Consider the following 15,347-nt stretch of genomic DNA (forward strand, 5'->3'; position numbering starts at 1 on the left):
AAGCCGGTTGTCTAACCCCTCTCAGGAGTGTCGAATTACCGATTTGTCATTTTCATTATTAATCATTTTATTTACCACTTAGTGTCTTCTCCGTCTTGAGTATTGGTTCTGGTGCATTACCCATCTATAGTTCCTATGCATGGGGATTATATAATATATGTATTGTGCAACATTTTTACTTCAGTTAAGGTGAAGTTGTACTTCCCATAGACCCTTGCCAACGAGAGGTAAAAGGTCACTAGGCGTTCGGAACCATGAGAGGCCCCTCTCTCGCCCATACAACGTAGTTGCGTGGTTGAGTTCAAGTTGAGTAGGAGTTGAGTACTAGTTGAGGACAAGACAAGTCCGAGACAAGAAATGTAATTGACCAAAGTGTTAGTGATTCGTGACTAGGGGATGATATGAATTCACCCCAATCACAGACCTCATATATATCATGTGAAGTGCATATACGACGAAACGTGTCTACCAGTGAGGGGATTTTGTGAGACAACCATTCCCCTCAACATACCTTTATCCTTTCCCATTCCCATACTCACCCTCCATGCCACGCCCGAAGTTCGTCGCGCATATCACTGTCAATAACCAGAACAAAGACGAAGAAGACTTCCAAGTGGCCCCAAGGCCACGGTAAGTCATAAATTGAGTTACATGAAATATCCAAACCATTATGAATAATGGAAATAATTACATGTTCATAAAAAGAAACATGATGCTTTGTGATGCCATTATACGTTTCAGGGTTCGATGAGTTTCCTGCCCTTCACAGGTACGTAGTTTTGTAGTGTTAACGTTGTATACAAGTTCACGCAGAGTATCCCAGTACTCGGTGGGACGGTCACCAAGATTATCTTACACCGTCAACATTTCGTATCAAAAGAAATGGGAAATCTGTCTGAAGTCATTATATTCTCCACAGATTGCATAGCCCAATTTTTCTTTTAAGCTGGTCCTGACCGTCAACATTCGTATTAAAAGAGATGGGAAATCTGTCGGAAGTCATAATATTCTCCACAATAACCAAAGATAATATTACACAATGCTATTTGCACTTCATTAAGTAGTAAAGTACTTACTTTCCCATCATTGACGACTAGTGCCTTTTCCTGAGGTTTCTCAACCTTTTTCTCTATATTTGGCTCTGTAACTATTGTCATTGTGCAGAAACACTATAAACAACAGTAATTAACCCTTCTTCCAAGGAGAGCCTTACCAGCGTTGCCACACCCCATTTTTCCACACGTTTTCTTTGATCGAAAACTGAACAGTGACTAAGCTATTCCATGTTTGTGATTGACGGAATTTCTATCAGCATAACGGACACGCACAACAATGTGGAATAGGAGTGTTGCCACCAACAGAGTTCTCTAAACATTAGATGAGAAAGAAAACGCATAAATAATACTATTGAAGCATATACCATTATAAACCGATGAATATTAGAATACCGCTAATTCTTTCCCTAATAAGGTAAATGATAATAACGTAACATAATTATTTTACTGAACAAAACTCACCTAATAATTCCTCCTTTTAAAGGGTCTTAAAGAGTTGTCTGACCTATCACTGTCATAGTCACCGTCTTATTCAAATTCTGGCACTTGTGATTGTGAAGAGGGATCCGAGTCTGAGGAGGTAGTACTGTATATGGATTCTCTACGGTATTTTCTTGATCAGTATCACTATCACTGAGGAAATCTGTCAGGGTTTTCCCCAGTACTACTGACATAGTCTTCGCTAAGATTTTCTACTTTATGGATCGGAAACTCGTCATTTAGCTCCAGCGGCGGCGCCAGGAATTTTTAGTTAGGGAGGCTAAGGGGGGGCTGAGCAAATTTTTTGGGGGGCTAATAGTAATATGATAATACACATATATTATCCTAATTTCAGAAGGGGGAGGGGGTTAATGGTTGCGCTAGCACTGATGGCTGACAAATCTTTAGCCCTGGCAATTAAAGATTCCACTAAATAAAATTATTTCAATAAGTGTTTTAAATTTTCAATTTGCTCATTTCAGTTGGGGGGGCTGGCCCCCCCTGACGCCGCCACTGTTTAGCTCATAAAAACGTAGCACACTTTGGTCGTCGCTACTAGTATTTTCTGGGTCATTCTCTTGGTTTTCTGTATTTAGGGAATCCTCTGTATGGAAAAGCTCTTCAGTTGGTCCATCATTGTTTATCTCATTTTGGTCGTCATTACTAGTATTTTCTGATTCATTCTGCTGATTTTCTGTATTTAGGTTATCCTCTGTATGGAAAAGCTCTTCACTTGGTCCATCATTATTTACCTCATTTTCACATACCTTAAGTTGCGACACCTGTAGAAGAAGCAATATGTTACTCTCGCCGTTTCAGCTGAATAACTGGACCTCACAAACCTACACCTTGACCATGTTATTTTCCTCTGCTAAGCACCCTTCTCTTGTATCATTGCAATTTTACGACTGTTAGTGTATAGATATAGGTATTTAATGGAAAATTTTGTTATCAGCAATCCATTTTACGTATAACATTAACTAAACATAACTTTGCACACAATAAGCTAGAGGCCCCAAAGCAGATAGAAAATGTGGAAATATTTTTCCACACTGTGTAGAAATCCGTCCACGTTATCCACGCCAGTTGCCAACACTCGCTAGATTCCCTCACCATGAGCGATATTTCCACGAAACGGCAACGCTGCTTTCGCAGTCAGGCTCGTAGTTTCCTATTAGCGCTAGAATTTTCAATTGTCTCAGATTTCATGAGGCAAAGGGGTGACTTAGCTAATTTGGAAACCGATATTAAAAAATATACGACATAAATTGCTGGATAAGTGTATTTAGAATTAAAAACATGACTCTTAATGTTATAATTTTTACTTACTAGTGTGTGATAAGGCTTTGTTAGTTTAATTATAAGATAAAACTAAAAATAGGTAATTATTTTTACTGAAGTAAGTATAAGCAGTAAAAATTAGAGGATGTTGATTTCGGTTTGTGCATTTTATCTCAGAGGGTTGAAAAATAATGGATATCACTGTCACGTCCAGTGGCGGCGCCAGGGGGGGCTTAGGGGGACTTTAGCCCCCCCAAAAAAGTGTCCAGCCCCACCATTAGCCCCCCCAACTGAAATGAGCAAATTGAAAATTTAAGACACTCATTGAAATAATTTTATTAAGTGGAATCTTTAATTGCCAGGGCTAAAGATTTGTCAGCCATCAGTGCTAGCCCTACCATTAACCCCCTCCCATTCTGAAATGAGGATAATATATGTGTATTATCATATTACAATTATCCCCCCAAAAATTTGCTCAGCCCCCCTAAAAATTTGCTCAGCCCCCCCTTAGCCTCCCCAACTAAAAATTCCTGGCGCCGCCGCTGGTCACGTCCTGTATATGAAGATAATCAGTGAGATAAGATATAACAACAGTGGTGGCGGACGTACGAGTATTTGACGCGCGATGTATTGAAGCGATGAGTTGAAAAACGTGACTTCCAATTCGTCGCAGCATCATAAAAGCAGTCATGGGGCGCAGGGTTGCCAGTGTTTTTTTTTTTTTCTAAACTGTTTGGTAGGAATTTGTTGGTTGGCATTTTTTGGAATTTGGCATTTTTTCTGGCGTTTTTAATACCGGTCGTGATAAGAGATCATTATTTTACTTGCATCAAGTTGCAGGTGTATTTCTTTCATCAATGAAACCATACTGCAGTTAGTAAGGCGCCTTCCTCCCACTCAAAATATATTCCAGAAGTTGTCAGCATTAAGACCAGTAAGGATTCTCAATCAGTTAGAGAGGGCAAAGTTTCAAGATCTCCCCTTCCCACATTTCATTGAAAGTAACTTTGGTGAAATTGAAGAACAGTACAGGAAATTTTTGTATGTAAACTGGGGTGAGGAACCTGTGTTCAATGGCAAAATACCAGAAGACAGTACAGCGTTTTGGGTTGGTGTAGGTTCCAAAAAGGTAATAGGCTCCCACCCTACCAGAGAAATATCTGAATATGCACTTTCATGCCTAGTGCCCCTGTCAGTAATGCTGTGTTTGAAAGGGTGTTCTCACATGTGACTTATGTGAACAAGTTAAGAAACAGGAAGGAAGTGAAAATGTTAGATGCAGTTATCCGCATCCGCACTCATCTACATTTCAGAGGGAAATGTTGCAAAGATTTTGTGCCAAGCCAAAGGATGTTTCAGCTCTTCTCCAGTGAAAATATGTATGAACGGAGTGGTTCATCAAACATATCTGAATCTGATGATGCTTTTGATTATATTTACTCAATAGAAAAGTCACAAATGTATTTTTTTTATTTATGTATGTCAGTCTCTAGGATGTCACAATTTTTTAAATTGTGACACCCAGCTCGTTGTCTCCCTTCCCATTTTCTCGTCTGTTTTCTCTCCGTATCAGCCCTTTATTCCCTATACTCGGGGGAATTTCCAGAGTCCTTAAGACTTCTAGTAGCAACATCCTGTCTTTTCTTCTCCTCGTTATCCTCTTCATCTGTCATGTCATTTTTGACAATCATTTCAATGCCTTAACGAAGGGAGAGACTTCTAATTATCTAGAAACACCCCCCCCCCTTTTGATTTGTGTTCTCAGAGCCAGGCTCAACGGTTTTCGCGCCCACACAAAGCGCTCAAACACCCCCCCCCCCTGCGCGCTGCCACATATTTGTTTAAGCTAGGCAATTAGAATAATTAGGATTGTGTCTAACCAGCTCGTGAACAGTGTCTACCTCAAAGAACACTTGGAACTGTGTCACCCTCCCGCATGAACATTATTCGTAGTACCCTTCGCAACTAGGGACGGAGACATAGTACTATTGGCAACGTCGGAAGCCGGCTAGCGGACATCGTGACCTGACCTACCGCAGGACACAAGGAGTCTACCCATTAAAGTCGATCAGGGAGGTTCGGGCCGCTCACGTCCTGGAGAGCCAAAACGGGCCCTATCCTCCCTCATGTGGTTATTAAGGATTTGCATCCTTAAGGGAGTGCTTACGCACTGTGAACGTTACTTATCAGGTGGAGTGCTGTGTGTATCATCCCGACTATCATAGTGACTAGAGGCCTCCAGCCTCCAGTGAACCAAACATTTGTGTATCAAGGGGTCACGTACGTATCTGTACCCCCTTTCCTCGGGACACTGACCTGAAAGGAACTGGATAGCGTACACGAGAAGTCTCCTACGTGTTCAATCCTGCTCCCCCTCCACGAGGCTAATCACAAAGGATGACCTGGGTTCCCGCCGTGATCGACAACAATGATATACTTCAATAGCAAAAGCATCCTGCCAGAACGAGGAACAGTACCCCATGGAAGTCATCCCCTCAACCAGCAGAGACCCTCTAAGGATAATAGCAAGTAACAAGGAGTATTTAATAGATAGGAACCCTAGATAGGCGCGCAGGGAGATAGGATAGATAGGATGTATGTGTGAATCCAACTGTTAAAACCCTTATTTAATGTCAAGTAGCATAATTTTAGTGTTTAACTATTCAATTCATTAAAACTCACAATAGGAATTCTGGGTTTCATTAGCCTAGGACGGTTCACTTAATGAGTTGTCCCCACACCCCTCTTTGATTTACGTACATACACGCTTGCTGTGAGGAAGCACGCGTGGTCCCGTGTGGTAATGCGAATCTCCTGGACTTCGGCTTCCCCACTGAGATTATCCTCCTCCTCCATTCTTCACTCCCTTGAGGTACGTATTTCCCCACGCCCCCTCAACCACCTCCTCCTCCTTCCACTGTCCAGGAAATTTGTAATATAGGAGGCTGTTTTATAAACTGATTTAATTTATTGTAGAGGATACCAAAAATTTTACTCAGGAAAAACGTTATGTATTTTATTTTAGTTGTTAATATTTTTTTTCTCACATAATATGGAGTATAATATATTTTATTTTGGAAGTTCATATCTTTCTTTCATTTTCACACAGTCTTGTAAGTAGATTTATTTCAGAGGATGGTGGTCCATTACAGTACCATTAGAATTAAATGATGTATATGAATGATATAAATTGATCTTGGTTATATCATGTGGTATTGTTTTATGCTGGCTAGTCAACGGTAAAAAATATTGTGATTGTAGTTATACACATTATTTTCAACAACACATGTAAAACCAAAATGCAAAAAAAATCTTAGAAAATGTAATGGTTGGCTTTTTTTTTTTTTTGCATATTTTAAAAACAATTTGGCAGTTTTTGGCAGCATTTTGTCAGAAGTTGGCATTTTTCCTGGTAGAAAACCTGGCAACCCTGATGGGGCGTACCGATTTCTAATCGCTGCGCAGTGTCAATAACAGTTAAAAGGAGAGGACGCACGCGCTCTGCTTCGCTCCTCTAGTTTCATACAATGGCACAAGCAACTTCCGCAAAGCCTTTCGAGTGGACGAAGACTATTACATTACATTAAGCGACTAAAGCAGTACCCAGCCATTTGGAATATCAAGTGCAAAGATTATGAGAAATATAAAAAGTACAAACATCGAAAGCTGACTTTTCTTTAACAAAATATAATGTGCGGAATGAAGACATTACCAAAAAACTTTATACACTGAAAACAGTTTCACAGGGAAATGACTGCCATCAATGCAGCAAAGAAGTCTGGTGCTGGCACGAAAAATATATACACTCCAAAGCTGTGGTGGTTTAATGGTTAAATGAGTAGAGCGTCGGCAGACATCCTCATCCCATGTCAGCCAAATGATGACTGATGTCTGGTTGCTCGCGCAAGGTATTCGCAGTGATGCAGCCCGTCCAGACGCTAGTGTCAAGTTTTCAACACGACTACTGCATCAAGTCGCTGATGCGTGATGGTACGTGTGGACGCCGGACGGGGCTTTAGTACTCGTACCGAGAAAATTAAGTCTTCGATGCAAAAATATATTTTCTATACATTACATAGATTTACCTATTGCTTGGTGCATTCAATTGAAAGTATACATCAGTATAAGTCCATTGAAGTCGGTAGAAAATGACAAATTGCTTGGCTTGATACAATTATAGGCTGTTTTACGAATATCATCTGTAATTATAGATAGAGGCTCAAACAATGCTATATGCCGTTTGCAATCATGAAATTAATTGACTTAAATTTCAGACACAATAATGTACAACGATACACCTCTGTAAGTTTATAATACTTGCCCAAACAAGTATTTATTTTCCGGCAAGAATTACAAAATCTGGCGATGTCTGGTATCAAATCGCTCACTGCGAAAGGTCCCATTGCCGAACAAAACCGGTAAAAGCCGAACAAGCCAACAAAACTCAAACAAGGACGGTTTTTCCTCTAATGCACACTTCTATATATATATGGTTGCATTATTTGAACTATTTTCTTTAAAATTTATGATTTCCATGTAATATGATCAAAGAGAAGTTAAGTTTTTATCCTCTGCTAAATTACCGACCACAGCTATGATTCGTCCAGCCATATACATCATTTAATTCTTGATACAAGTAAAAGAATGATCTCTAATCACGACCGGATATTTAAAAACTCGCCCCAAAAATGCCAAATTTCCAAAAATGCCACCCTACAAATTTTCCTGCCAAACACAGTAAAAACGTGCCAAAAATGCAAAATTTGGCATTAAAAACGCCAATCTGGCAACCCTGACGCTCAGAACATAGATGGCAGGCAAGCGGTAAAATTGTAACCACCAGTCGGTAACTTTGCAGAAGCTAAAAACATAACTTCTCTTTGGTCAAATTATATGGAAATCACACATTTTAAAGAAAAGAGTTGAAATAATTCAACTATATGCAGTCTATTACACTAATAACACAATAGTAAGAAACTTAATAGAGTGAAGTTTGATCCATACCACCAATGATTGAGGACGGGCTGAATAAAAACGTAACTTCTCTTTGATCATATTACATGGAAATCACACTATTTTAAAGAAAATAGTTCAAATAATGCAACCACATATATATAGAAGTGTGCATTAGAGGAAAAACCGTCCTTGTTTGCGTTTTGTTGGTTTGTTCGGCTTTTATCGGTTTTGTTCGATTTGTTCGGCAATTAGTGAGACCGTTTCTTTTGGTACCTCTGTCTGTGACGTTGGCCAACAACAAAGTGAAGAGATCAATAGGAAGTATAAGTAAAAGACTATGAGCACTTATATAGTTTCGAATTCGTTGTTCTCCTTTAAATTCCCTTTACATCTGTAACTTAGATACTCTTCAATACATGGCAACTTGTTTCTACAGTATCATGTAAATGTTGCGGACGACAATGGTGCAACAATTCAGCCACAAGTCATAAAATTTTAAAATTCAACATGGATAAATTGATATCAGTGGGTAGCGATGAAAAAAAAAAAAACATGTTCTCACTCAGATGCCGTGCATATCCCTTAACCAGAAACTGCAAAATCCAATTACTGCGCAGTTCCTGCATGCACAATGGTTACAATATCAACAGGAGTGTAGTGACGTGATGCATCCCACGACCAGTCACACACTGATCAAAGAAATCTTCGGAACTAAGCCTTTCCAAGTTCCTGTAGTTGGCAAGCGTAGTTCGCAAGGGTGTCCCTGCCAGCCAGCGGTCAGCCAATCAGGAACTTGGAAAGCTCCTCACGTTCCCGCCAGCCTCCCTTAAAAGGTCGGCGTTTCGCCGAGATGGGCAGAACAGTACCGACCAGCACACACAACAACATCTCCTCGTCCAATCTTCTAGCCGTCCCATCGAGCCTCGCCGTCATCAACTGCTACCGCCTCGCTGACGTTAGGCTCCACGTCCAGCTACAGCCATAAGCTCCACTAAGCTGTGGCCTTAGTCCGAGCTTCACCTATAATTCTCATGTGGCTAATTACCAAAAGAAAGAGATTAGATATTTTGTTGATTTTCATTTGTCCTATCGTTGTTCCGAACTAAAACTACTACAAAGTGCTGACCCCGATGAAGGACTACCAGGATTATGGAAAACACACAAGTGAAACTTCCCAGTTTCTCCCGTGACTTGGAGAGCTGGCTAGTTCACACAGAGGCCTATTTAGCCACCCAAGGTAACGTGCCGGACCTCCAAGCCTTCGGCGCGTACATCGCCGCTCTACCAACGGACGTCATCGCCCTTGTCCGTAACGTCGTCTCCTCTCCTCTGCAAGAGGCCAAGTGTTCCGCTCTCAAGACTCCCTTACGAAAGCTTTACACCAAGCCCGACGACTAGCTCTACCGAGATATCCAGCATAGTGAACTCGGCGACATCACCCCGTCACAATTATACACCCGTATGGCCGCCCTCAACACCCGGGCAAAGGTGTCATTGCCCAAGGAACTCTTCCGCTCCATTCACCTCTCCAAGATGCCGGACGCCCTCCACTTACACCTGGAAGCTCAAGCCGGCGATAAGGACGACGAACAATACTGCGAAATAGCAGATAGATTGTTCCAACGTCATATCTTTGTACAAGTCTGGTCAGCCAGCAGCTTCCACCCCAGTGACAAACCAGTGCAAAGTATTCAGTGTAGTGACGACCCAGGTGTTAGTGACATTAGTGCTGTGAATGAAAACATTCCCGGGTCATATAGTGCCAGTGACCAAAGTGTGCAGCAGCTACAACAGGAAGTGGCCGACATAAAGACTTTTTGCTCAACCAATTTTTAGCCGAGAATGGAAGCCATCAACCACCACTTAGCCCCGCTCCATGACAGGATACTACCTCTTGCTGGTACCATACCCGCCTCGGAGCCAAGGCGATCAGATTCACACAACCATGCAGCTGGTCGCAGGGAAACGCCAAACGCGGGGGTCGGTAACCACTCCTACCCCCGCTAACCATACCCACACCACCCTCTCAGTGCATGATCGCCATTCTGGCCTATCCCTCCTGGTAGACACAGGTTCAGCCGTCAGCATCATACCCCCGACGGAAGAACCCAACCACGGTACACGTTGGCCATCCTACGACCTACTTGCAGCCAACGGTACGCCCATCGCAACGTACGGCAGCCACCACAGCGTCCTGGAACTCCACGATGTCAAGTTCCCTTGGACATTCGTCATAGCAGCGGTCCAGCAACCCATCCTTGGCTACGACTTCCTCCAGCACTACAATATGGTAGTTAGCGCCAAGGACAACTGTTTGTACCACGGCACAACAGGCATACCAGGAACCACCACTAACGCAACTTCCCACCAGATATCGTCACTCCAGCCCGATGGCGATTATGCACGCATCCTGCAGGAGTTTTCCCAGCTAACATCGCCAGACAAGACCAACACCACCACCACCCCTCACAACATCATGCACCACATCCAGACATCTGGACCGCCAGTATACAGCAAGCCTCGACGACTTTCCCCAGAGAAGTTGGCCGCTGCCAAACAGGAGTTCCAAGAACTCCTAGACCAGGACATCATCCAACCATCGGAGAGTGCTTGGGCATCACCACTCCACATGGTTCCCAAGCCACCCCCACCGCCCAACCAATGGCGGGCTTGCGGTGACTACCGTCAACTTAACCGCATCACGAAGCCCGACCGCTACCCCATCCCTCACGCTCAGGACTTCCACTTCAAGCTTCACGGGAAACAGGTTTTCTCTAAGATCGACCTGGTCAGGGCGTTTCATCAAATCCCTGTAGCGCCGGAAGACGTCCAGAAGACGTCCAGAAGACAGCCATAGCTCTTCGAATGGAAGATGATGGTCTTTGGCCTCCGGAATGCCGTCCAGACGTTCTAGAGGTTCATAGACCATGCCCTGAGAGACTTCGACTTCATCACCGTTTACATCGACGACATCCTCCTAGCCTCCGATACTCACGACCAGCACCGCCAACACCTCCGCCTCCTCTTCCGCCGCCTCCAAGATTATGCCTCCGGGTACACCCATCCAAGTGTCTCCTCGGAGTTTCATCTCTCGACTTCCTCGGACACCGTATCTCAACGGCAGGCCTGTATCCTCTCCCTCAAAAAGTCGACACCATAAAAGACTTCTCATAGCCAACATCCATCAAAATGCTCCGACGATTCCTAGGAATCGTCAATTATTACCATAGATTCGTCCCCGACGCAGCTGCAAAACTCGCTCCCTTGAACGACCTCACCAAGAACCATTCCAAGCGGTCGCTCAAACCTGTGAAGTGGTCTTCCGAAGCGACCCAAGCATTCGGGCATGTCAAGGCGGCAATCGCTGAGGCCGCCCGCTTGTCCTACCCGGTAGCTCACGCCCCCACATTCCTTACCACCGATGCCTCCTCCTCAGCAATTGGCGCCGTCCTCCAACAGAAGATCAACGGCCAGCTCCAGCCTATCGCCTTTTTCTCCAAACGTCTGGACCCTCCTCAAATTCGCTACAGCGCCTTTGACAGGGAACTGCTAGCCATAGTCTCGGCCGTCAAGCACTTTCTTTACTTCCTTGAAGGCCGGCCTTTCGTCATCCTTACAGACCACAAGCCACTCGCCCATGCCCTAGACAGGGTCTCTGACCATCACCCCCCAAGAGTCTCCCGGCAGCTGTCATTCCTCTCCCAATTTGATACTCGAATTGAGTATATCAAGGGAGAGGATAACCAGGTGGCCGACGCCTTGTCTAGAATCACCTCCAGCATCCTCCCTGACCACAACATAGACTACTCACACATCGCCGCATCTCAGAATAACGACAGTGAACTCCGCCTCCTACGTATGCACGACACCTCTTCCTTACAGCTAAGACAGCTTCCTAACAACCCCGTACCATTGTGGTGTGACGTCTCCACAGGCAAACTCCGCCCGTACATCTCCGCCTGCCACCGTAAGGACGTCTTCTCCTCCTTCCATGACCACAGTCATCCGGGCATCCGCGCGACACAACGCCTCATCACGGATCGAGTCGTCTGGCCAGGCATCAACAAGGATGTCAAACAATGGACCCGGACCTGCCTCCTTTGCCAGACGGCCAAGGTTATGCGCCACGTCCACGCACCACTCCAGCGTTTTCCTACACCCACGGCACGTTTCCAGTCAGTCCATGTGGACATTGTGGGCCCCCTTCCGCCTTCTCGTGGCATGCGTTACCTCCTTACGTGTATCGACAGGTACACCAGGTGGCCAGAAGCGATCCCCCATCCGGATATATCCGCCGAGACGACCGCCCGTGCTTTCCTCTCCGGTTGGGTATCCAGATTCGGCGCACCTCACATCATTGTCACCGATAGGGGCCCTCAGTTTGAATCTGACCTATGGTCCAGTCTCCTCAGGTTCCTTGGCACCAAACGCAACCGGACTACCGCTTACCACCCCCAAGCCAATGGACTCGTGGAACGGTTCCACTGCCAACTGAAGGAGTCACTTAAGGCACAACCCTCATGCGACTGGGTCGACGCCCTTTCCCTGGTGCTTCTCACGATCCGCGTCACACCAAAGGTCGACAACGACATTTCCCCCATCTCAGCTACTTTACGCTGAGAACCTTCGCCTCCCTGGGGAAATTGCCACGCCTGCCGTCGGCGATCCTGACCGTCACGCCCTCCTCCAACTTATCAAGGAGACATTCGCCAACACCAGTCCAACCCCCCCTCGCCCACCACAACCTCAACCGGAGCACCTTCCCCCGGCCCTGTCTACAAGTGACTACGTCTTCCTCAGGCGAGACTCCAAACGAACTCCTCTTCAACGCCCATACGATGACCCCTTCCGAGTCCTCACCAAATCAACAAAACACTTCGTGATCAACCAAGATGCCAAACCGGATCGCGTCTCCATCGACAGGCTCAAGCCGGCCCACCTCCCCACCACTCCCCCTACCAAACCTCCAGGGCCACTACAATACCTCTTACAACATGGTCCTAACCAAATCCTCACCGCCGAACCAGGTCATTGCCCACCCCCCGAAAAACTCTCCCCTCCTGCCCCTAACTCTCCACCACCACAGCACCTGCAGCAGCCCCCCCCCCCAAACTCACACAGATCACGCGTACGCGACGGCGAACCCTTATCCTTCTATCCCACAACCACACCCTTCTACAACTGTTCCCGGCACCCCCCAAGATCCTCCCCACCCCACGCCCCCGCACGACCATGCAATGCAACAATTCTCACCCAACCTTATGTCTCCACAGCTCCATACTCAACCGACCTCCCATCACCAGGCCTCTGACCTCGACAACACCACCCTGCACTCGAGCCCCCCTCCATCAATGCCCTCCTCGCCAGACATGCCCCCTGACGGCATGACCACTCGTTCGGGGCGATTGATCCGAAGGCCAGACCGGTTCAAGTATGTCGCGCGCGTCGCTCCCTATCCTCCTCGACGCCCGCTTTCGAAGAGCGGGGGGAGTGGTGTAGTGACGTGATGCATCCTACGACCCGTCACACACTGATCAAAGAAATCTTCGGAACTAGCCTTTCCAAGGTTCCTGTAGTTGGCAAGCGTAGTTCGCAAGGGTGTCCCTGGGAGCCAGCGGTCAGCCAATCAGGAACTTGGAAAGCTCCTCACGTTCCCGCCAGCCTCCCTTAAAAGGTCGGCGTTTCGCCGAGATGGGCAGAACAGTACCGACCAGCACACACAACAACATCTCCTCGTCCAATCTTCTAGCCGTCCCATCGAGCCTCGCCGTCATCATCTGCTACCGCCTCGCTGACGTTAGGCTCCACGTCCAGCTACAACCATAAGCTCCACTAAGCTGTGGCGTTAGTCTGAGCTTCACCTATATTTCTCATGTGACACTTCTAGTGTCGCACCTTGTGGCTAATTACCAAAAGAAAGAGATTAGATATTTTGTGTTGATTTTCATTTGTCCTGCCGTTGTTCCGAACTAAAACTACTACAGGAGTATCTGTGCCAAAATAACTGCTGGCATTAAAACGGTATTTCACTGAGATAAAGTTTTAATGCGCACACAAATAGTATTACTTTGAAATGAATATTGCTGGTCATGCTAAATGTTTTAGTATTGCAGAAGGAGGGGATTGATGGTTATATTTTTAGTGAAATTTTGCCCAAACACTAGGAAAGACATAAAAGAATTGATTTGGGTGACAAATGCAATAATTGAGTAAATGTAACGGAAATATATTAACCGAAGCACCGACAACGACAGGTCACAAATGCCGAGGAATGATATACTACCTACAGTATAATGATAAATTTTGAGTTTCCAGAGTATTCTTATTTGATAAGCTGATTCCCATTAGGAAAAAAAGGTGAATAACAAAGATCATTGTTTTGTTCAGCTACTGCAAGATCCGTCACATAACAGATGAGATGATCCTCTTTGGAGATAAAAACTAGAAATTAAGAACTAAACTCTTCAGAGAAGGGTGCATTGTTCTATGTGGAAGAGGAGAAAATGCAAATTTAGACTGAAAATTGATTGAAAATTAACTCTGTACAAAATCCAATTAATTTACTACCACAGCAATTGGAACACAAGAAAAATTACCGCGAAAAATCACAATCAGGAAGAAGACAACTTACTACAATAACAATAATTGTATCGAGTTTTTCTGTCCGAAAATCCGCTCCCCCACGCCACCAGGCAACGGTCCTCAGGTAAACTTTACCGGGAAGAATTGCTGAAAATTTATTAATGATATGGTCGAAGTATAACAGTGTATGGCTTTCATGCGAGCTCTATTTGTATGAAATATCGATCTCACTATATATCAAAAGTATTGTTCATCCTTATAAGGGAGGTAGCCAGCCAAGACGTATTTACCCACAACCATTAATAATATTCCTTTTATTCTAGTTGCTTGTGTATGTAGTGACACACGGGCGCCCGGACGGAGGGAGGGTGGGGGAGGGGTTAGGGGAGCATTTTTCCTCAACAGAAATCCAGGGTTTGTTTGAAACTTTGCCGGTCTTTATGTATATTTTCTTTTTTCTTTAAGTTATGAAAAATCAGTGTATAATTGTTTTTCGACTACAATGAACGAAGAATATAAGGTCTAACCACTTCCGACCGAATTTCGAGGGAGTTGGCGCAGCGGGCCCGTGAACGTCACCTGGCTGTTCAAAGTGGGGTTAGCGGGTCCTATAGCTGTCAGTTGAAGCTGGTCCGTCGTTCGAAAATGACGTCGCCTTGGCTCGCACAGCTCCACGCAATTAGTTATATTCTGACAAATATTATATAAAATATTATAGTTCCTGTCTTCCTTGGCGTTTCAGTTTTCTTCAGTGTATCACAAAGAGAAAATGGACTCGGCCAAATGACGTCAGAAGCTGCGCAGAAGAATGTAAACGGTCTGACCTGTATATTTAGACCTTGCTTTCACTAAGGCTGCTATTGATCGTTTCCGACAGTCGATGGCGACAGTTCTTGCTCAACTATGACTGAGTGGTATAAATGGAATAATTCATTCTGCCACGTTGTGAATTTGATGAAAGCTAATATGTAACTCATGTAAATTATGTAAATA

General features: G+C 44.8%; 1 protein-coding gene across 3 annotated transcripts in view; it reads right to left on the minus strand.

Annotated features, from left to right (window-relative positions):
• LOC143020946 (integral membrane protein 2C-like) overlaps positions 1-1,254 on the minus strand; it is a 42,994-nt gene extending 41,740 nt beyond the window's left edge. For all 3 annotated transcript variants that reach the window (XM_076177943.1, XM_076177944.1, XM_076177942.1), the window contains exon 1: positions 1,077-1,254. In XM_076177943.1, coding sequence (XP_076034058.1) covers positions 1,077-1,157 — 81 coding nt within the window. In that variant the 5' untranslated portion in view covers positions 1,158-1,254. The remainder of the gene's footprint in view (positions 1-1,076) is intronic.
• Positions 1,255-15,347: the final 14,093 nt, after the last annotated feature.

This window comes from Oratosquilla oratoria, chromosome 41, assembly GCF_046742065.1.
Source record: "Oratosquilla oratoria isolate Oo_2021 chromosome 41, ASM4674206v1, whole genome shotgun sequence".
Taxonomy (NCBI): domain Eukaryota; kingdom Metazoa; phylum Arthropoda; class Malacostraca; order Stomatopoda; family Squillidae; genus Oratosquilla; species Oratosquilla oratoria.